The sequence below is a fragment of the Protopterus annectens genome, chromosome 11.part0, assembly GCF_019279795.1.
Source record: "Protopterus annectens isolate FY-2018-M chromosome 11.part0, PAN1.0, whole genome shotgun sequence".
NCBI lineage: Eukaryota > Metazoa > Chordata > Ceratodontiformes > Protopteridae > Protopterus > Protopterus annectens.
This window is the reverse complement of record NC_056745.1, coordinates 565,195,582-565,219,224: the sequence shown is the minus strand read 5'-3', so window position 1 is coordinate 565,219,224 and position 23,643 is coordinate 565,195,582. Positions and strand designations below refer to the sequence as shown.

Genomic DNA, 23,643 nt, shown 5'->3' with positions numbered 1-23,643 from the left:
ATAGGTGGAGGGTCACACTTGTGTTAAGACTTCTGCTATGGTGCTTGTGGTTCATCCACATGTCATTAGTTGGTAGAATTATATAGCTTAATGTTCAGTTCCTGAAAAGGGCAACATTATATGAATATACTGACATTACACAAAAAACATTATGTCTAGTTATTCATATCCATTTGTATGCTGGAAATTATATATACTCACACTTTGTGATTGTGTGGCAGTGAAATGGTCATTCCTTTGTGCAGGGAGTGCTCCTATGGCACATGCATTGAGTACTGGCTTGTATAGAATCCCTACAGAGATAGAATGTGGTTCAATTTTGAGGCAGTGTGGGTACTACATGATGACAACAGCTTCCTTGCCAAAGAAACATTGATAGTGTACTGCTCAGTGTTGTGTGGACAGTAACATGTGTAGCTTCTTTTCAGCATTCTGAAAAAATCAGATTGTTCAAATTATATTTGTGACTCCTTTCTTACTGCACAAACTGATTTAATTTATTGGTGACAGCCACCATTGTTATCTCCTGTGGCAGATGCAGTCAATACAGAGATCTGTAGAGAGCCTAGTATCATAGGCAGGGGTTTGAATCTGTTAACATCTGATTGCAGACAACTGTATCGGATAGCAGTGGCCATAGCCGGCCTTAGGCATAGGCCAACTAGGCAGCCACCTAGGGCGCCGCTCTAGCAGGGGCATGTTTCCAGTAAACTGGGTGGTGAATAGACCAGAATGGGGGCACCAGGTGGTGTGGGGAGGTGCAGTGGAGCCCTTTTGCCTAGGGCAACACTTGACCTAAGGCCGACCCTGGCAATGGCTTACTCACAGGAAATAGTTATGTCACAGCCAGAGGGCTACTGTTTTAAGGCAATTGTCCTACAATGTAGGACATCCATAACCCTTATGATAGGAAAGTGCTGTAAGTCCTTCAAGGGTGTTCTTCAGGACATAACCAATATGGATGTATCTGTCCTGGCATGTGTTCAAAAATGACATGATGCAAATGTTTATTATGTCACTGCTCACAGGTATTGTATATCTCCAAAATTATTATGGTCTGAATTGCATGTCTTCATCTAAACATTTCTTTGTTACTGTAATTCTTTTAATTCTTTTAGTCACACTATACAGCTTAATGGCAGGCGAGGGCTTCCATAAAACATTTCTTACATTATGGCATGCTGCTAGATCATTAGAAAGTGTGATTGGTATTCACTTTCTTGTGTGTTTTTGCTGTTGAATTGCTGTTATATTACTTTTCCCTGTAATTCCATGTGACCATGGCCAGTATAACAATGTCTGAGATGTGTGAAATTTACCAATGTCATCTGATCTGTAGTATCATTTGTCACTTATGTATGCTGAGTGTTATATTACCATTTAGAGTTGACATGACAATACAACACGATTGTCTACTACATGTTTATAAGTGATAAATCCCTTTCCTGTGGGTGCCAGTAACAGTTATTTGCAAAATGTGTCCCTTTTTGATATGCATGACACAATAGCTTTAAGGTTCTTTTGTTCTTGTGTATACATGTTAAGGTGGACAATACAGCAGTGGTGTTGGCTAGCATATACATGCAATGATTACAGTCTATGCATTTATCTCTTAATGTATCCTCTGTCCTTGCTGTTATCTCAACTCGGGATTTTATTAACTTGTATATCACATTAAATCCCCTTTGATACACTGTAGCTTTATGTCCCTCTTGCATACTTTGTTACCATGTCTGTTTTTATTTATGTGCATGAGTCAAATATTGTCATTGAGATTACATCAGTATGGCCCTATTTATGTTAGAAATGATTCATCGACACTTCAGCACATTTGCCTGGAGTATTTAAGCATGCTTTCCCCATTTTCCAGCACAGTTGCCTGCGGTATTGGAGTACATTTTCCCCATTTTCTTTCCCCTATTAATTACTTCTGCTGTACAACCAATGTTATTTGTGTACAATTCTCACATTTCACTTCCTGACCTTTATTATTATTTCACTATAATTGCCCTTATTATTTCGGGGCTACAGTGCATACTCATATATTAGGTTTGCCTATAGATAAGCTGTTTTGTTTACATTGTGTGCTGCAGCTTGCAAGTGCCTTTCTATGGACATGAACACTTTTTCTGGTTACAAATAGGTGTTTGCATACATGTAAGCCCCAATGAGTAGCATGCACATTCGATTAGTCCTGATGCTCGTCATGCTAACACTCTTAAATTGTGTATGCTTAATACAAAGCCTACACTAAATGAATCCCAGAGATAGTGTTAGTGTGACTTCAGGTCTAAAATAAGTACATTTATGTGTACATAAAATGGATACATTTATTTCTTTAAATGTACAATAAAATGGTATAAAATTGTTTTCATTAAATTTGAAGATATAGCTGTTCCTTTGTCTTTGTGGCTAAGATAGTATTCTAAAGGAGTTTATTTTAGCTAATTACCCATTATAATTGCTGAAGAAGTCCTTATTTACTATATTTGGAAATTAAGAAGTAACATTCAACACTATTTTGAGCTTTCCTTAATGGGGCTCTGTTAGAAAAATATGTATTAATGTGTGTATGCTTAATGCTAATTAGTAGTTAAAAGAGTTAACACATTTTTCATTCTATTTTATATGCACTGTTTTATATATAAATTGAGTTTCATATTAGAACTGAAAAAGATGCTTTTTGAAACTGCAGTGTGCTTTCTGAAACTTGCAAGATGCCCTCTGACCTAGTAATTGCTAGCACAGCAATATTCATGTTTATGCCTTTTGGAAATGTACTTGAGAAGCAGGTGCTTATCTGCTAGGTCAGGAACGAATGAATGAACAATGCTATATTCTGTAAATGTAATGATTCTAAACAATCAGCTCTGTTCGAAGTATGAGAACATGTGCAGCTGCAGAAGCTTAGAGATAATGTAGACAAAGGATTAGAGAAATGAACTGTTAGTTTTGTGCTTGAATTAGCCATAGTACCTTGAATGGTAACATAACATGTATCTAACCGGTGGTAACCAAGGCCACATTGTTTTCCTTAGGAAGTTTCTCACAAAAATTGATAAATCAGCAGAAATTCATGAGACTGGTGGTCAACAAGTGATGATGAAAAGACTTGTAATCTGCTATGTCAGCTTGGTAGGCAATGTCTTATTAGAAAGTGTATAAAAATGAAAGTATCCCACCGAAAGGTAGTCAGATTTTGCTTTATGTAGATGACATTCTGCTGGCAGCCCCCACCCAGCAAGAATGTAGAGAGGACACCATAGCATTATTACAATTTTTAGCTACTCAAGGACACAAGGTAAACAAAAACAAACTGCAACTTTGGAGAAAACAAGTTAAATACCTGGGATATGTAATATCCAAAGAAGGCAGAATATTAGATGAAGACAGAAAAACAGCAATATTACAAGCACCTAGACCAACTACCAAGAAGGAAATTATGTCCTTCCTGGGAACTACTAAATTTGGTCGGAGTTGGATACCGAATTATGCTTTGGAATCTGCTCCGCTGACTAATTTGATATTCAAAAAGCTGATGGCAGCACAGGATTTATTACAGTGGACACCAGAAGCAGAAGCAGCTTTCTGCAAGCTAAAACAACTGATAGCATCTTCCTTAGTTTTAGGATTACCAAACTATGATTAGCGATTTTTTCAAACTGTAGACTGTAAGCAAGGTTATATGACATCAGTGTTGACACAGCAGCATGGGGACAAACAGCGCCCAATAGCTTACTATTCATCACAGTTAGACCCAGTGACGTGATCCTTGTCCCACTGTGTACAAGCAGTAGTTGCAGCTGCAATGGCAGTGCAGGCTTCAGCCTCAGTAGTGTTGTTCCACCCTCTCACATTGAGAGTGCCACATGCAGTCGCAATCATTTTACTGCAAGAAAAAGTAGCATATCTTTCGCCTGCTAGACATCTTTCCTGTATGACTATACTGTTGAGCCAACGTCATATGACAATTGAATGATGCACAACTTTGAATCCATCAACCTTGCTCCCAACCCCTGCATATGGCAAACCACACTGCTGCCTGCAGGAGATTGAGCAAAAGACATTACCTAGACAAGACCTTACAGATGTTCCCTTGGGTGATGCCGAGGTGATGTACTATGTGGACGGCTCATGCAGGAGGGGTCCTACAGGACAGAATCTAGTGGGGTATGCAGTAGTTTCTGATACCGAGATTTTAGGAGCGAAGTCTTTACCACACAACTTATCTGCACAAGCAGCAGAATTGATTGCCTTGACAAGGGCATGTACCTTAGCAGAAGGTAAGAAAGTGAATATTTTTACTGACAGTCAGTATGCTTTTTCTACTTTACATGTTTTTGCGCAGCAGTGGAAAAATAGAGGAATGATAACATCTACTGGTAAACCAATTAATCATGCACAGTTTATTTTAGATTCATTAGACTCTATTCAGTTACCTCAAAAAGTAGCTATTTGCAAATGCATAGCTCATACCAAGCAACAGGATAGAATTTCAAAAGGTAATGCGAGGGCTGATACAGCTGCAAAACAGGCAGCTTCATCTTCAGAAGTTTTTCTTTTGAGTGAGGAATTACAACCCTCTGAGATTTTAGATTTAGTAAAGTTAAAAACAATGCAGACACTTACTACAAATGTAGAAAAACAAAAGTGGATAAAACGAGGAGCAATCCTTGAGAAAGGACTGTACATCTCCAAAGAAAAGAAACCAATTCTACCATCTAACTTGTTTAGATATGCAGCTTTGTTGAGCCATGGGCAGAGCCATGTCTCAACAGGGGGGATGGTACAGTTAGTGAATTGAGTGTTTACGATGTATGGATTTACTAATTATACAAAAAATGTTTGTGCAGCGTGCCATGTTTGTAACAAGCATCATGCACAAGGGGCATTGAAGCCTAAACAAGGGAGTTTCCCTACACCACCGTATCCATTTCATACTATTTGTATGGATTTTATAGAACTGAACAAATGTGAAAATAAAAAGTAGTCTTGTCATTATAGATATGTTTTCCAAATGGGTGGAAGCTTTTCCAACTAAAAATCCAGATGCAGCTACTGTTGCAAAGGTCCTTGTTAAAGAAATTATACCCAGATTTGGCATACCGGAAAAGATTTATAGTGACAATGGTACACATTTTGTAAACCAAACAATACAATAACTTAGTCGCTATTTTGGGATATCATTGAAAAACCACTGTGCGTATCACCCCCAATCTGCATGGTTAGTAGAGAGGCACAATGGGGTATTGAAGAATAAGCTTAGGAAATTGATTAGTGAGACACAAAAGAACTGGGTGCACTGTTTACCTCTAGCACTGTTGAGCATGAGAACTGTTCCAAATGCAAAGTGATTAACTCCTTTTGAAATTTTGTTTGGGAGGGCATATTATACACCTCAGTGGAAACCTCTCATGTCTGCAGAACAGGAGGCTGACAGTTCACACTTTTGCAGTTAAATTCTGTTTCAGGTAAAGGGCAACAAAAATCGGAAGCAGCAGTAGCCCCAGGCACCTGGGTCTGGGTGAAGATTGTGAAGAAAAAGAACTGGAGTTCTCCGAAGTGGGAAGGGCCGTACCAGGTACTACTGTTGACACCCACCACAGTCAAGATCGTGGAGCGAGCATCCTGGATTCATTTGACACACTGTAAATTGGTTAAGAACTTTGAACTGGACAAAAACCTTGCTACTGTTGTACAACGAGAACAAAATGGCCAGGTATAGAGTGAATAGAGACATTGAGCAACCTCAGAAAACTTGCATGATCATTTTGATAGCTATGCTAATTACATTGTTCTTTTTGTTGTGGCCTTTCCTTTTTCCTGCCACAAAAGTTGAACTGATTAAACGTGATGGGCCAAACATAGACTGGCATCTGAACTTTAACACTTATCAGGCGATTACACGTGTGTATGCTGAGACTTTTAATGTTTCGAACTGCTGGGTCTGCACAGCCATACCAACAGCATACGGGGGGTTATTAATGACTGCTATCCCCCTAGGGGTCAATGAGACCAGGGAAAATCTGTTTTTTGACACAGTAGCTATTAAAGCATATGATAAGGTAGCACTGTATTTGCCTGTGACACAAAAGGGAATTGTATGTTTTTACAAAAATGATAGTATACAAGTGGGTTGGAGCAAGTGTAATGTGACCATGCAATATAAACATTATACAAAAGCAAACGATTTAGGTGGATCTTGTAGTACAAATTATAACTCATTTCTTAAATCTATGCATAAGACTCTTGATCAGGTACAACGTAATCCTGTACTTTTTAAACAGTTATCTGTGATAGATAGGAAAATGTTTCATGCAGGGCAGTCATTTTGTAACAAAGTAACCACTAAAGTAGAGGGCTGTTATTTTGTGTGTGGTAAAAAAGCATATAAATGGTTACCTGAGAATTGGTCCAGCAGTTGTTTTTTGGGATACCTGGTCCCGGCCATACGACACACTGCAGTCTTGCCTCAGGGAAATATTCAAAATACCCGAGATGTAACCAAAAAGACTGTTAAAAAACCTGAGAATCCAGTGGGACAGATCAAGGTGGGCTGGAAAGACCATCATAGTGTGGGAACCAAACTTACGCACATGGACTTGAGTGATGCTGTCATATCGTGGGCAGGCATATTACCTGCATATGGCACAGTTAAATCAATTTGGGAGCTGCAAAAACTGTCTAAACTTCTCGAAGTAATGAGTAATGCAACTTTTTCTGCTCTTGAACTGATAACTGATGAACTGAATGCAATGAGCACTGCAGTGCTCCAGAACTGAATGGCTCTTGACTTCACCCTAGCGGCGAGGGGTGGGACGTGCACTTTAATCAAAGAAGAATGCTGTGCATTTATTCCAGATCATCAGCACAAGATTAATGACCATCTTGAGGTAATTCAGCAAGTGTCGGCCATGACCAAAACAGGCCCAAACCCTCTGACGGACTTTTTCCAGAATTTGTTTGGGGGCATGGGGTTCCATCCTAATGAACATTTTGATTGCCATTGGGGTGGTATTACTCCTAATAGGAGTTTGTGTTTGTTGTGGAATCCCCTGCATGAAGAAATTAATCAAATAATTTATAGACATATCAGTTTCTGAGACTATGTATCAGAGTACTGAATTTGAAGAGCTGCTAGAATGTGAAACACTTTCATAAAGTTTAAACTGAATGACTTTCTCAACTGCAAATCCTGATTGGAAGTGGTTAAGAAAAGAAGCAAACTGTTTATTCTTTTTGAAAATAGAATTAAAAAGTATTAACACGGGGAAATGTTAGAAAAATATGTATTAATGTGTGTATGCTTAATGCTAATTAGTAGTTAAAAGAGTTAACACGTTTTTTATTCTATTTTATATGCACTGTTTTATATATGAATTGAGTTTCATATGAGAACTGAAAAAGATGCTTTTTGAAACTGCAGTGTGCTTTCTAAAACTTGCAAGATGCCCTCTGACCTAGTAATTGCTAGCACAGCAATATTCATGTTTATGCCTTTCGGAAATGTACTTGAGAAGCAGGTGCTTATCTGCTAGGTCAGGAACGAATGAATGAACAATGCTATATTCCGTAAATGTAATGATTCTAAACAATCAGCTTTGTTCGAAGTATGAGAACATGTGCAGCTGCAGAAGCTTAGAGATAATGTAGACAAAGGATTATTAGAGAAATGAACTGTTAGCTTTGTGCTTGAATTAGCCATAGTACCTTGAATGGTAACATAAGATGTATTGAACCGGTGGTAACCAAGGCCATGTTGTTTTCCTTAGGAAGTTTCTCACAAAAATTGATAAATCAGAAGAAATTCATGAGACTGGTGGCCAACAAGTGATGATGAAAAGACTTGTAATCTGCTACGTCAGCTTGGTAGGCAATGTCTTATTAGAAAGTGTATAAAAATGAAAGTATTTCCTGTTTCTAGTTAGACAAACTCTGTAATAGCATGTTTTTGTCTCCTTGCTACAAGATTAAAGTGCCTTAACCTGAACCTACCATGTTTTGATCATTTTTAAAGTATATTTTTCCTTTGACAGGCTCCATGCTCTGACCCCAATTATATCACAAATATACTAGGAAATAAGTTCACTGCAAACTTCACCCCTGAAGGCCATATTCAAACACCACTCATCCTAGAGTCTGTATACCTTCTATCATCACTAAAGAACATGCTATTAACATGTTATCAAAAACCAAAAACACTTCCTCCATGGGTCCGGACAACATACCTGGATGCTTCATAAGTGGTCTTAACCTGCTGTTGCAGAACTGCTCCTTAAATTGTTCAGTCTAAGCCTAACCACAAGCTATCTTACCTAATCCAATCACACTGAAGTAGTGATGCCCCTCTACAAGGTTAACCCTATCATGGACTATGGAAATTATAAATCAGTTAGCCTTGTGAGTCTGATCTGTAAAGCTGAGAAGTGTATCACTGTCAGTATCTTTACTTATGATGTCAAGAATCTCATTAAGCATGATCCACACCAATTTTGCATTGCCAAGGTAAGATATTGCATGTTAAATCTTGGTAACTTCTTCGAGAAGGTCATGCAAGCCAGTGGCAAAAGTTATGCTGTTCTCTGTCTGGATAAAGCATTCACTGCCATAGTTTATGATGTAATCGTAAGGAAATTGTCAGCCTTAATCCTGATGTGGTAAGATGGATAACCAGATGGCTGAAAGGCAGAACCTACGTAGTTCGTGTGGCAGTTACCTCTTTAAGTAGTGTTAAGGTAACCAGTGAAGTCTGCCAGGGCTCTGTACTTGATCTTCTAATAAGGCATCCACTTCTCTGATCTCAAAACTGATAAGCAGGACCTCTGATTGATACCATCCTCCATGCTAGCATAGTTAGTAAGCTTAATACATTACATCTCTATGTAGTAATTATTTAGTAATTAATTAAAATATTTTTTTGCAGCTGTTCATCCCTGGATAGCTGTCCTCTTAGAATTACGGTGAACACTTTTTTGCTGGGTCACTGCCCCCCCCCCCCCCCCGTGAGCGCAGACACTATTCAGTTAATTGCTTTTGCAAGAAGATGGTCCATGAACAGAAGCCAATCGCTGAAAACTCAAATACCTACAAACTAAAAGAAACAATACTACATTTACAGTGAACACTTCACTGCTGGGTCACTGCCCACCCCCCCATTTATGAGCACGGACACTATTCAATTTATTGTTATTACAACAAGAAGGTCTGTGAACAGAAGCCAATCGCTAAAAACTCAAAGACCTACAAACTAAAAGAAACAATACTACATGTAGGTGATTTAAACTACATCAGCTGTAGGAATCTTGTATTGTTCTAGCTACACATTCAGTGTCCTCTAAAGAGGACTGTAATTCTCTGTAAAGAGGCATTCTATTAGGGAAAAACAGCTGTAATCCCAGCTCTAATAGTTCCCCCATCTTCCAACTAGAAAACAAAAAGGGCATAGCAAATACATTTTCTGTAGAGAGTCTGTCTCTAAATTTTAGCTAGATATACCCCTAATAGCTTTCAAAAGTGGTTGTAAGTAAAGTTACCACTTTCACTAATTCCAATCTGGACAAACTCTGATTTTTTAATGATAGCACATGCAACATTCAAGGTCGTAAAGTTAGCCTCTATTCATCACTATTTCTCTAACCCCTCCCCCTTTCTACCACAGTCGGCGAGTACTATCTTTTAAAAGGACTGGCCACCATATTTGAACTGTTTTGCAGCTGTTCGTCCTTGCATTGATGTCCTCTTAGAAGTAAGACACATATTTTACCAATAGATCTGTAAACTGTCCTGACATCTCTAAAATATATTCACTGTTGAATAGGTTTCCAAGGCTTTTTATTATGAGTGATAGCAGAATCTGTTGAAATGCTTCCCAAGCCTTACTGGGCTCTTTGCTATTAGTGACTATAGCATCTTCATAAAGTAGCATTTGTTTTAATAGTGCAGGTCTTCATAGTGCACCACCCTCTATAGTTGCTAGGCTGTGTAAATAATTGTACAGAATGCATGTTATATTTTGTGCTTTGAATTTCTTAATGTACCTCATGGCTACCCACTGCTAGTGATAACAGTCTTTTACTACTCTAAAAGCTGTTTACTACTCTAAAAGCTGTTTACTGTGACCTAAACTTGGAGTATACTGTAAAAGTGAAGTTAATTACAAAAGTTTGCATTATAACAACATATTTTGGATAATAATGTAAAGAAAACAGGTTGTACAGTAGATAGTACTCTCTTGACTAAGTTTTGCTCTCCTGATAATTACTACATATAATGTTTAGGGTCAACAGGCTTACTCCACTCCCCTACCCTACCACCATTCCCACCCACTCCCCACTTACTCCAAATATATACCCTAACCCTATTTTCTCCTCCCCTGCAATTATCCAATCATCACAAACTTCCACACCTAACCTCAAAACCTCTCTCCCTCACACCCAACTTGCACCACTCTTCTACCAAACTCTGTCTCCTCCCTCTTTTTGCTTATTACATGTATTATTTTAAATACCAGAAAACCCTCTCAGCCATGATAACCAGCCTTTTACTAACTTCAATACTCCTACTCTTTTCCTCCTTAACATCTTATCAGACAAACCTTAACTACCAGAGATGCACACCAACTCTATCTCTGTCCGTTGACAAACACTTTATCAGCCTCCCTTACTCTATCTCTCCCTCACTACCTAATTTCTCTCATAGTCAATTATTTCATCACAAACTCCTGCAACCACTCCACTCCCTCTCCCCTAAACTCAAACTGAAACATTATATTTACCCCATCTTTTCTTCCAATCTTCTTACAAGCCTGTGACATACACCCCAACCCCAGACCAACAACACCCCCAACACCTCTCCACCCTAAAACTTAACCACAGTATCCATAAGTATATAAAGTCTGTCCAATAAAATAGCTGAAGTATGTGCATGGATCTCACCCCCCCCTATATATATTAGCACTATCTGAAACCTGGTTAAAACCACATATCAGTAATTCACACATCCCTCCCCTGGGTATACTATCTATTGGCAAGACAGAACAACAAAAAAAGGTGGAGGAGTTGCAATTCTTTACTCTGAGCACCTGAATTTTTCCCCTTTCTCTACTGCCCCCCCTGACTTCCACTCAGCTGAAATACTAAATTGCCACATCAACAATCAGAAAAAACTTGCTATCACTGCAATCTATATCCCCCTGGTAAAAACATCCATATTATCAAAAATATACTACCCTGGATCACTCAAGATATGCCATATGAAACTATAATACTTGGGGATGTAAATATAGATTGGAGTGCCCTAAATACTGAAGCCCCTTCCCAAAGCATTAATCTGTTTGGTTTTACACAACTAATTACTACTACTACATGCCTAAACAAGCAATCCATCACTAGTTCTACACTTGACTGACCACTGACCCTCACCTCTACCATAACCCACAATCATTCTTTGATGCCTTAAGTGACCACCTACCCATTTACAAGCAAAGACACTCTCCCCAACTTAACAAACCTCATCTCTTTAAGTACTGCCGTAAACTCTCTACCTTTGATCCCTCCACTTTTAATGACAGACTCAGATCCATTAATTGGTCTAGCCTGCACACACTTCCTCTAAATTATGCAGTACTAGAATTCAACAGCATCTTCATAAACATCCTTAGTGACCTAGCTCCCCCTCGTAAAATATGCATAAAATCTAATTATACCCCCCTCACTCACAAAAGGTACTCATACCCTCATGCACCAAAGAGACTCTGCCTGAAAAACATGGCAAAAATTCAAATCCCCTGCTCAACATCAATTGTTCAGAGCTTAGGAATCAGACCAAAAGACAAATATACAATAAGAAAAATTTCTACCATAAACCCAAGTCAACCAATAATCCAACCCCAAGCACTTCTGGACAAACATCAATGCTATCCTTCACCCTGGAAAACCATAAAACCCTAGCCCATATCCCAGTCTCCCTGCACAAGACACCACCTCTGTGGTTAACCAGTTCTTTATTGATACCATCAGTAAACTAACCAACACCAACCAAGACCCCCACTCCTACTGTCCACCACAATCTGAAGCAAGGGATTCAGTCTTTTTTCGCAAACCTATCTCAACCTCTTACATTGTCTGTCCTCCAAAACCTTGTTCTCCTTCTGCTGACAATCTACCACCTGTCTTTCTCAAGCTAGCAGCTAAATCTATTGCCTACCCAGTCTCTATACTCATAAACAGTTCCATCAAAGAAGCCACTGTACCCAACATCTAGAAATCTTTCTTTATAATACCCCTTCACAAAGGAGGCAACTCTACTGGTCCTTCTAACTATAGACCCATCGGTATCCTTTCCACCCTATCTAAAATCCTAGAAAAGTGTATATACTCCCAAATGCTCAAATTTCACATCCATAATAATCTCTTGACCCCTATTCAACATGGCTTTTGGCCAAACCATAGTACCTCTACAGCCCTTCTATCATTCACACACACTATCGCAGTAGCTCTCAATAATAAACTGGTCTTAAGTCTATTCTCAGACCTATCAAAAGCATTTGACATGGTATCCCACTCTTTACTTCTAACCAAACTTGCCACCCTTCAACTATCTTCCACTACCCTGAAATGGTTTTCCAGCTATCTAACAAACAGGCAACAATCCATCAGATGGCAGTCATACTGCTCCACTTTTCTACCCATTCATACAGGCATTCCCCAGGGCTCCATCCTGGGACCCCTTCTTTTTAATATCTTCACCAATGACCTGTATACCTCAACTCTACATTCTACCCTTATACAATATACAGACGACTCCACACTTACCACCTCCTCAGATACACTGCCACAACTTCAAGCACTCACACAAGAATTTTTCCTTTCAGTAGAAAATTGGCTAAATAAAAAACAACTTATTCTGAATAAAAAAAAAACCTCCTCCTCTTTCTTCCTAAGTCAAGTAACCATCTCAAACCTACTTTCACAATTTCCTCTTTAAACAAAAGCATCATTATAGTAGAGAACCACACAAAATTACTTGGAATGACAATGGACGACCAATTAAAATTTGATCTACATATACAACAGTCCATCAAAAAAGCAAACCAAAAAATAGGTCTCCTGTATCGAAACAAAAAATTCCTAACTACTAAATATAGACCCTCCTTAGCCCAAACCTACTTACTCCCAAGCCTTCTGTACACAGCCCCAGTTCTTACAAATCTCCAGTCCACTCTCCTTGCCAAAGTAGAACAAACATACAACGAAGTAACAAAATTTACAGCTAACTTACCTAATACCTCTCACCACTGTATTGCCCTAAAAAAAACTTCACTGGATGGAGCTCCCCCACCAGCTTAAACTCTCACAGCTCCAACTAACTCACTTTCTACGAAACAAATCCATGTCCTGTCCATCCCTATCCAAAATTGTGACCTTCTATACCCCTCCACGCCCACTACAAAGTACTGACAAACACCTTCTACAAACATACAAACCCAACATAACCATTGGCAAACTTCTGTATAAATCATCTGTCTGTCTCTTCTGAAACACACTCCCTTTCACCTTATGTAACATCCCTAACACAAACAGCTATAAGCAAAAATTAAGTACCACCCTCTGTAAGTCATGGATATGCCCTTGTCAGGACCCCACTTAACTGGACCTTCCACTCTCCACACTTAATCTAACAATCCTATTAGTTACTACAAGCCAGCTATGGATATACTGTAAATAGCATATCAACTCTACTACAAATCTTATTGTATGTGCTACTTTTCTCTGATTATTCCTTAACTTTGTGTGTATAATAACATTAGTATTATCACTTAATCCTGTGAAAATTGTACATATTATTATTATTTTTTCAGCTTTGTGACAATTGCTAAACTGATTAATGTTTGTAAATTTTTGTCTGGAGCTTTTCTCATCTGGCCTCCACTAAAAATGGGCCTGTGCTCAGCTGGACCAGTTTGCTTAACAAATGTGAAATAAATAAAATAAATAAATTATGTAGTAGTAATTAGATCCCTATGCAGTAAGATGGATAGTAAACTGATAAAAGACAGAAGCACATGTTGTAGGTAGCAGGAACCTCATCAGAGAGTATGAAGGTAATTAGCAGTGTTCCACAAGGCTCAGTACTGGGATCTGTTTTGTTTGACATTTACTTTTCTGATCTCCCGATCATGAGGGGGTGGGTTTGGCACAATGGTTAAGGTCATCATCTCATAGACACAAGGTATAGAGTTTGATTCCAACCTTGGGTTATTGGCCCTGCTTAAAATGGCTCTTCATGACAGTTAGCATTGTATTCACATATCGACGTAGAAATCAAGATCTCGGGCTAACTTAATTTTCAGATGACTGTAAAATGTGAGTTATTCTTAAGTCCCCCTCTTATGCCAAAGCCCTCCAGCAAGAACTTGCACACAAAAGTACCTGGTGTACTGAAATGAGCTCAAATGAAATGCTAAAAATCACAATATTGGTAGTTTTGGTAAAGAGACCCTCTTTCTAGCATACAACACAAACAGTCAACTCCAAAATGGGAATACTGTTAAAGACCTTAGAACTTGGGTTCATAATTCCCTATCCTTTGATCATCTTGTAAGCTAATTTCCAAAGGAATATCATCAAGATCTAAAGACGTCATTGTCCCCTTATATTCAGCATTGATTAGGTCAATTATTAACTACAATGGACACTTTGGGATATACCTAAGTAGATATATGAAGCCACTAGAAAGACCCCAGAGGTTCTTAACTAAGAAGATCTCTGACCTAAAAAACATAAGCTACCAGAAAAGGCTTGAATTATTGTAATTTTATTCAGTATCTTATAGCCTTCCATGGGGAAAACTGTGCCCTGCCTTCCATGCTATTAGGATCCCAGTGGTCCAGGTTCTCTTGTTTATCCACAAATTAAGTAGTCCCACAAATACCAGAACCAGAGATCTAAATTTTCATCAGCAAAAAATAAAACACAGTGGGGAAATAGGTTCATTATGCAGTATCTTCTCCACCTTTGGAATAGACTTCTGTTGTAAAGCAAACAGTGTGATACATTATCTTCTTTCAGAAAGGAGCTGGTTAATTGGATTGGTATTCACAAATCACTCTTGGCCTAGTCCTCCTTGAGATAGGCAACACAGTCTAGTGGTGGGTACTGGCAAGGCATAAATAGCCTTGTATTTCCTATGATTCCTTTGAGCAAAATTTGCAGGCAAAAGCAAACTGGGTATAATTGTCAAAACCCCCTAACCTGAGTTAATACCTGTATATGGATAATGTGCTTACACTGTATGCTAAAAAGTGTAGTTCTCCTCATTTTGGAAAACAGTCACTAATGACAACATACAGCATAGATAACCCTTCTTTACAAAATGAGAAGGTAGTAAGGGATTTGGGTACTTGGGTTGATAGTTCTTTCTTCTTTGATCATTGTCTGGCAAGTGAAGTCATGAAATCCTTCTGTTTAGCACAACTAATGGCCAAATGTATTTCATACAGATCCAGAAATGTTATAGTTTCCCAATATACAGCACTTACAGAGTACAGTTCACCATTTGCTATGTACCTCAGTCAACATACAAGCCAACTCAAAAAGCTCCAAAAGGTTCCTAGCTATAAGATTTCTGGTCTTAAAGACTTTAGTTATGAGAATGTTATGGAGGCCATAGCCATGTACAGTGTGTCTTATAGTCTCCTGGAGGGTGATATGTGCCTCACTAGTGGTGCTTGATCCCCTATATCTTAGTAAGTCAAACAGCTCAGCTAACAGTAGAAACGTCACCATCAGATAAGCAGAATGTGATGGAGAGATTGATTGATCAGTCAGAACATCCCCATTATCTGGAATAGACTTTCCCCTGCCGTAAAAGCAGTGCAATTCAATATCTTTCTTCAGACTAATACTGGGTGAATGGATGGGTAATCCCAAATTTACCCTAGGACTAACTGGCCTGTCCCTTCTTGAGAAAGAAGAGAAAGCCTGAAGATGGGTATTGGGAAGCAGTACTTGGCCATTATATTAAAATATTATTGAAATAATTTATGAAGTCTATGAATCCTACTGAAATTTTCATTAAAATATGTTAAAGCATTTTGGACATACAGACATGAGTGTAGAAGTGATAAAATAGTCAAAAACAGTTGGCACTTTGGAGACAGTCCTCCTGAAAATAATCATTAGTAAAGAATCAGCTTTAAAGTTATTAAGATTTACCTTTCCAGCACTAATCTAAACACCATTGTCCTTTCTGGGCTAAGATTGAGACTGCATGCTCTTTATGATGCACCTCTTCCATTTGCCTTCTAATCATAACCTATTCTTTTTTTTCCACTGTTGCATCTAGTTATTATACTCTTTAATCCCATTTTTCCCCATGGTGCTGAATGCTGGCACAGATAACAGTTCTGAGAAGGATACCTTCAGTGCCACATCCTGCCCTTCATTTTCCTATCTTTGCTTATCACCACCTTAGCTATTTTCTCTCATCCACTCCACCTCCTTGGTCACTGCTTTTGTGACCTCCTTACATGTCTTAATAAGTCTGAACACTGTTGTGCATCAGGGCCGGCAACTCAGCACGTAAAAATCTACTGCCAATCATTAGCAGACCGGAGTTCCACTGTGGCGACCCCTAATCGGGAAAAGCCAAAAGACACAACAACAACTGAGAGCACTTCATTATAATCTGATGTCATCAGTCTCCCTTAACAAAAGTCTTTAACCCCCATTTAATGACTGAGTCTCCAGTCACTAAAGCTCTCTTTTTCTCTCCACACACTAGCTTTCATTTTCTTCCTTCCTTTCTTGCCCAGAGCCCTACCCCTCCTATCTGTAACTTTCCAGTTGCACTACCCTGCCGTCTTCAGTAAATGCATGTTACCTCACTCCCTCTGATGTATTTGATCCCCTTCCTCTCTGTCCAACAATCTTTCTATAGCCTCTTTCAACACTTTTCTCCCTTTCACATGCTGAACCTCTTATCTGTGGATTTGGCTTCTGCATGACTCATCAGTGTCTGGTAACCCATCATCACTTGCCCCTGTTGTCTGCACCTCTTCCTCTACTCTGGCTTCCTTCTTCCCTTCTTCATGGCTTCATCTTGGGCCGAAACAATCTCTTAGTTTCTCTTAGTTTCTAAGCCACAATACATACATGTACTTTTAAAGAGTCTCTACCTTTGTCCTCTTGTCCATTGTTTTTCTCCCCATAACTTTTCCCACCTTTCCTCTCTACTGGCCTCTTTTTTCCATATCATTAGTCCCACTCTACCATTTCTGTCTTTAATAACCAGTCTAATAAATTTAGCTTGTACATTCTTCCCTGAATCCCTTCCATTCATCCAAGGACCTGACATGCTTTGCAACCATAAAGTTCCCCAAGCCAAACTGCCACCCCTTTGCTGAGCACATTATCTGTTTCTCTTCCCTTCTTCTTGCTCCACCTCTCCTTTTCTTTTTTTCCTGACCCATTCTTGAATTCCTTCTTTTCCTCTTTAAGTAACATTTTATTGTATAGATAAATACTCGCTGACTATTAAGTGACATGGTCTAGTTTTAAAGTTTTTGCTTTATTTTATTAAAAAATGGCAGATATATGTTGACTTTGTTAAATGATCTTGGGTAATCTCATTAATTAACTAACATATTATTTTGGAGTAGACAAGAAGCTACTTTTTCTAGCCAGGTATGAAATTAATCATTTTTTTAACCTGCAGACTTGTTAGAAGTCATTTTAATTAAATGTATATTACATTGTTGTTAGGAGGTGAAAGAGAATGTAATGATATTTTTAATGATTTATTTAAAATTATTTTACAGACTGTACAAGAACATCTGGCTCGTTTATGTGGATTATTGTGTTCACTGGAAATCTTTTAAGAGGAATTGGAGAGGCACCAATAGTACCATTAGGAATGTCATATATTGATGATTTTGCAAAGCCAGAAAATTCTGGATTTTACATTGGTAATTTTCTGTTTTATCAAGTTGTTTACAAGCAGAATGTGCATTCTGTGAATTTTGAAAAATGTGTATGTGATTGCTAAATCTTGTCTAGAAGAATTGTTGAGGATTTTAGCACAGATAAGGATTTAGTCATTTGTTGTTGTATTTATATTACTTGAAATAAATGTCTGTGTATAAAGGAGCTACATCAAAATAACTGCTAAGAATGTCTAAAATGAAAAATAACCACCAGAAACTGCTTATTTCCAACCAGTGACATAATATTCCCTGCTTAGAAGTTACCAGTTTATCATAATTTGTTCTGTCCAGTTTATAATTATATCTTGATTTGTGATTTTTCTTTACATTATTATTCTTGTAAATGCATTGTATTACCTTGATTTATATATTCTATGATTTATCTTGAAGATGCATTGCAACATCAGTTTTATGTTCTGTGTTTTAGTATATTTACGATAACTTGGTTGTAGTTAAAAAAAGTACTTGGATCCAATCCATTTTCATTTCAGGACCACTGTGGGCAAAAACAGAAAAATATTTTTATTTTGTCATGAAGTTCCACACAGTCCAAACTTGGCTGCAGCACAATACATAGTTCCTACTAATTATATATTTTTGAAACCCAGAATGTATTCATGGAGGTAGACATCCTGACATGATCTTGTTTTCTTGGAAAACTACATTTTGCTTATAATGCATTGTGAAGGCACAGCCAACAAGATTAATTCACTTTAGTCTGCTCTAATAGATTACAGTTCCATTCATTTAGAATAGGTGTAGTAAGAAATACTGGTAAGTTTGAATGTTCTGAGAAAACATGTCAATAGCTGACTTGTAGTGACACATACAAAGTGTTTACTACATATGTTTTACATAATCTGCAATAAATATTTGCTATAAACTATAAAGAAACATTTGAGATAATGTTTTATTTAGGTAGAAATTTATGAGTTTTAGAGCCTGTCCTTTCATTGTCCTTCCTTTTTTCAGTCGGGCAGAATATTATATTTCCTGTCTTGAAAAGCTCAGCTAGTTAGTGAAGTCGCTGTTAGTGGTTAGCAGATTTTTTCATTGTTGGTGGTTAGCAAATTTTTTTCATTTCCAGTTAGAAAGGCACAATAGGATTATGGACTCAGATGAGGAAAATAATTCACCTGTAAATGACAATAGGCAATAAAACAGGTGTGCATCACCAGAAGCAGATAGCTTTATGAAATAACAAAACAAAGCTATTGATATCTAAGAGCTACTGTATTTTCCTTGAAAGAAAGTTTCAAATGTGCTGGGCAAAGTGAAGTATGAACAACACAGACAAATTCTAAAAGAAAATAGACTGAAATTTCATTCAGCCCCAATATGGTTGTTGTTGTGTCTTTCGGCTTTTCCTGGTTAGGGTTCGCCACAGCGGAACTCCGGTCCGCTAATGATTGGCAGTAGAATTTTACGTGCCAAGTTGCCAGCCCTGACGCACAACCTTCAACGAAGGTGCGCCCATTCACACATGTCTCCACACAGAAGACGCTCTAGCTGAGAATTGAACAGGATGTCTTACTGTGAGGCGACAACACTACCGCAGCACCACCACCGCAGTTCAGCCCCAATATGGTGTGCTCTGAAAAAAAACTAAACTAGGATAGAAATTCCACAGAGGAAATGCAACTGCTTTTTTATATGCAGGAGTATGTAAATCATTCTGTGAAGAGGAAAATATACTCTGGGGAAAGGAAATCTTGTATTTGGTGCTTAATAAATAGTGAGAGATATAATATCCCAAAAATATCCCCTGTAGCATGTATTGATTCCATGGGGTCAAGGAAGTATAATACAGAAATTATCAGTGCATTTTAATTTGTCAGCTCACACACAAAAATGAAGTAATTAGTAATTTCCTGCTTACATGCTATATATATATATATATATATATATATATATATATATATATATATATATATATACACACACAAAATGCTGGATTCTCAGTACATGTTCACAATACTGAAAGAGTTAGGGAATATTTCGTGAATAGAGGCTAGACTGTTATATATTTTTATTCATACAGCCTTTTTATTAAAATATTGTTTATGCATATTTCACCAACCTCTCATCTCCTGTGTAGGTCCTGCAGTATTCATAATAACTAGCAGGACTTCAGCAGCCAGCCACACATTTGAGAAACCCAGTGCTACAGAAGGCTTCACTCCTCACCTCTCAGGCTGGTTATATGATCCTGAGTTGCAAAAGGTGAATTATCATCAGTGGATATGAGCTGAGTGCTACATTCCCCCATGTAGACAAACAAAGGAATCTATGTGAAGACAGACACTTGGTCAGGAGCCATTTCTCAAACATGTGTACTGTGATTTTATATGCAATGGGGGCTCTACTGGGTATTTACAAATCCTTATAATATACTTGTCAGTCAGTATCTGCTATACATAGCTCTCAACCTTCCATCTCTAAAATGAGGAACACTACCTCTCATAATGTGGAACAAACAGGCAAAATGTGGAGCACTTATAAAGACTTATTAACAGCTTCAACTAGGAAGCTCCTTTGTTGGTAAAATGTGATATTTTAATTATATAATAGTTCTTTAAATGAATTAGTATGATTCAGTTCTACTTACCAAGGTTATCAGTTCAAAATATTACCAACACTGAATGTATGACAGACCCTTTCAATGTGGAACTTTGAGGAACATGAATGTTTTAAGACCCCAAATGAGGAACATTCCCCATAATGAGGTACACTTGAGAGGTATGTTGCTATAGAGTGCCAACACAGCTAGGTAGTGTTAAAAAGTATAGTTAGGATGGGAAGCAATTCAGATGGGACAAATATAAGCACTGGCCATACATGCATGCATGCATGCATGTAGCAATTCATAGGAGTGTAGGAAGTTACTAGGCTACTGGCCCTGAGGCCCTTACAAGCCTAGCCAAGATTTTAACCCATTTTCTAACAATTTAGCACCCTATGCAACTGTCCAGCAGGGGCACAGGTGGAATCCCAGAGCTGTATTTTCTGTTCCTCATCCAGTTATCCAGGTTGCACTTAAAAAGGGTATATGAATTCTGAAAAATGTTCATTCATGGAGCGTTTAACTTATGTGCAGAACAACAGTCAAAGTTCCAGTATGGCCCTTACACTGTACCCATAAGAGGAAACAGCCATGATGGTCAACCATGTACAAGTGCTGAAACTTATGAGGACACACTCATCACAATGTGCAGTACATGTTACTGCAAAGACACTAGGGGGGCTGCAGCCAAGGATGGACAAATAACACCAAGGGAGGTACATTTACGTCATGCAGAAACAACATGTGCTGATGTATGTGGCATGTACATTACAGGAAAGTTCTAAGCATTAATGTTTCAAAATATTAGACTTCACACAACAATTCAGTGGAGAATAATAATTAATTTATTAATGGCACATGCTTGGGAATATTGGCAATCTCTTCAATTAATAATTTTCCAGACGTTTTATGCATTCTGAATACTCAATACCAAAACATTTGTATCATATATAACTGTATTGACCAATCAGGAATAAACACTACAGCATTATTTTTGTTTAGTATTTGGAATCATGCAATAGATCATACATTAGCTATACAATGTATGAGTAACTTGGTTACAGGAAGAATCTCATGAAAATATATATAAGACTTTCTAAATTAATGTCAGATATGTCTTACATAAATTCTTTGTTATCAATCTGTAGAATACTCTGTTGTTCTGTTGGTACCTAAGACATCTCTCTATTTATAACATTAAAAACTCAAGTAATATATTCTTTATTTTGAAACAAGACTTCTTTGGCAGCTGTGTACTGAAGGCCACTTGTCAGCAGTTTCAGCTTTGTAAGAAAACATGTTCTAAAACAATCCTGATGAACCTGTCCTGCATTTCAGTAAATACTAAACACATTAATGCTTCCCTCAATAAGCACATTTGCACTTCTGATTTTACCAGAACATTTGAATCAGTATACATACATTATGTATTTGCATTTGATATGAAAAATATTGATTAGAATAAATGTACCTTCATAGTACACTACACAATTCCAGATGCATATATACACAAGATTGTGTAAGGAGCTATAATATGGATTCTAATTGGAATATTAGTGTAGTGATTGGGAGAGCTACAATTACCAACCAAAAACAGTTAGCCCATACTTTTGCCAATAAATTTTAGCTTTATTCAATAGCAATTCAATACCTTCCCAACCTTTACTGGGTATTTTTTGAGTAAACTGTCCTATAACATTAAACATGGATGAGAAATATTTAAATGTTATTTAGCCTTATTCTGTGGCTGTCCCTAATAGTCTTAATGGGTACTTTATGAATAAGATTAGTAAGTCTAGAGATCGCAGTGCTTAATTTATTTATTTCAGTGTGGGTTATGGGATTGGTGTGCTCCTCGGATATAAAAAACTGCCTCTGTTATTCCACTATTTAAAGGAGGTAATACATACACTACTTGTCCAAGGAGTTTAACATGTATTATAGGGAAATGCTTTAAAAGAGTGACCTGTTCATAAATAACAGAGGAGTTAAGAGCTACTTTGGATATTTTCCAACATAGATTTTCTCTAAACAGTCTCCTTAGTTTCTACCAAAATGTTTGGAAATCAGTGGCATTTGATTCTGTGCCTCATGACATTCTTCACATCTTGTCAAGTCTGAACATCAATCAGTTTGCAGTTAGATAAGTTAGTGAGCGATCAAATGGAGAACATTTGAAGTTAAGGTTGAAAGCACCGGGTCTATATTAGATATACAAAAGTTTATGTAACCGAACGCTCACATGAGCAAAAATCCAGGAACTCGAAACTGCAATTGTGGAGGGCTGCGCCCCCCACACCTCCTGCTAAATATATATTCCAACTCCGAGATCGCACTACAGTGAGGAAAGAGCAAATATTCCCCATCTTCATTGTACTGCGATCTCACAATTGCAGTTTCGAGTTCTGCAATTTTCGCTCATGTGAACGTTTGAGTAGATAAACTTTCATTTATCTAATATAGACCCGAAAGCACCTTTTCCAACCTCAGGCAGGTATCAGTTGAGGTACCTCAGGGCTTGGTACTTGGGCCCTTGTTATTCAATGTATTTATGCCTGATTTTCTGACTGACAACAGCATCATTCTTAATAAATCTGCTGATGATATAAAGCTAGGTGCAATTATTAACTCAGTTAATGAACAAGAAAAGCTGCAGGGATTCTTAAGCAATTTGTCTGGGCATTAAGGAAAAATATGAAACTGAGCGCTAGCAAAACTAAGGTACTGCACTTTGGTTGACATAATCCATGCTTCACATGTGCACTTTGGTCAATGTTTTATTATCTAATGAGATAAAAAGTTAGGTACTTGGATATAATTGTGCACACCAATTTAAGTTATGAGGTTAACCTTACACTAATCATCAGGAAGTGTTATGCAGTCATGAGAAATGTTCTGCATTTAGTCATGATTAGAGAGTATTGGTACCATTCTATAAAGTAGTCATAACGCCTAATATTGTATACTGTAGTGTAGCTTGTGTTTATAGTCATAGATAACCAGGAGAGAATATAGAAGTTCTTTAATAAATACATTTTTATAATCAATTATCTAAGTTATACGGACCATTTGATGGGGCTGTCATGTTCTCTATAAA

The 23,643-nt window shown here is 37.8% G+C and overlaps 1 protein-coding gene across 2 annotated transcripts in view; it reads left to right on the top strand.

The window, feature by feature from the left end:
* Window positions 1–23,643, top strand: part of LOC122815513 (solute carrier organic anion transporter family member 1C1-like) — a 4,185,790-nt gene that overhangs the window by 1,461,669 nt on the left and 2,700,478 nt on the right. For both annotated transcript variants that reach the window (XM_044088066.1, XM_044088065.1), the window contains exon 5: window positions 17,819–17,965. In XM_044088066.1, coding sequence (XP_043944001.1) covers window positions 17,819–17,965 — 147 coding nt within the window. The remainder of the gene's footprint in view (window positions 1–17,818; window positions 17,966–23,643) is intronic.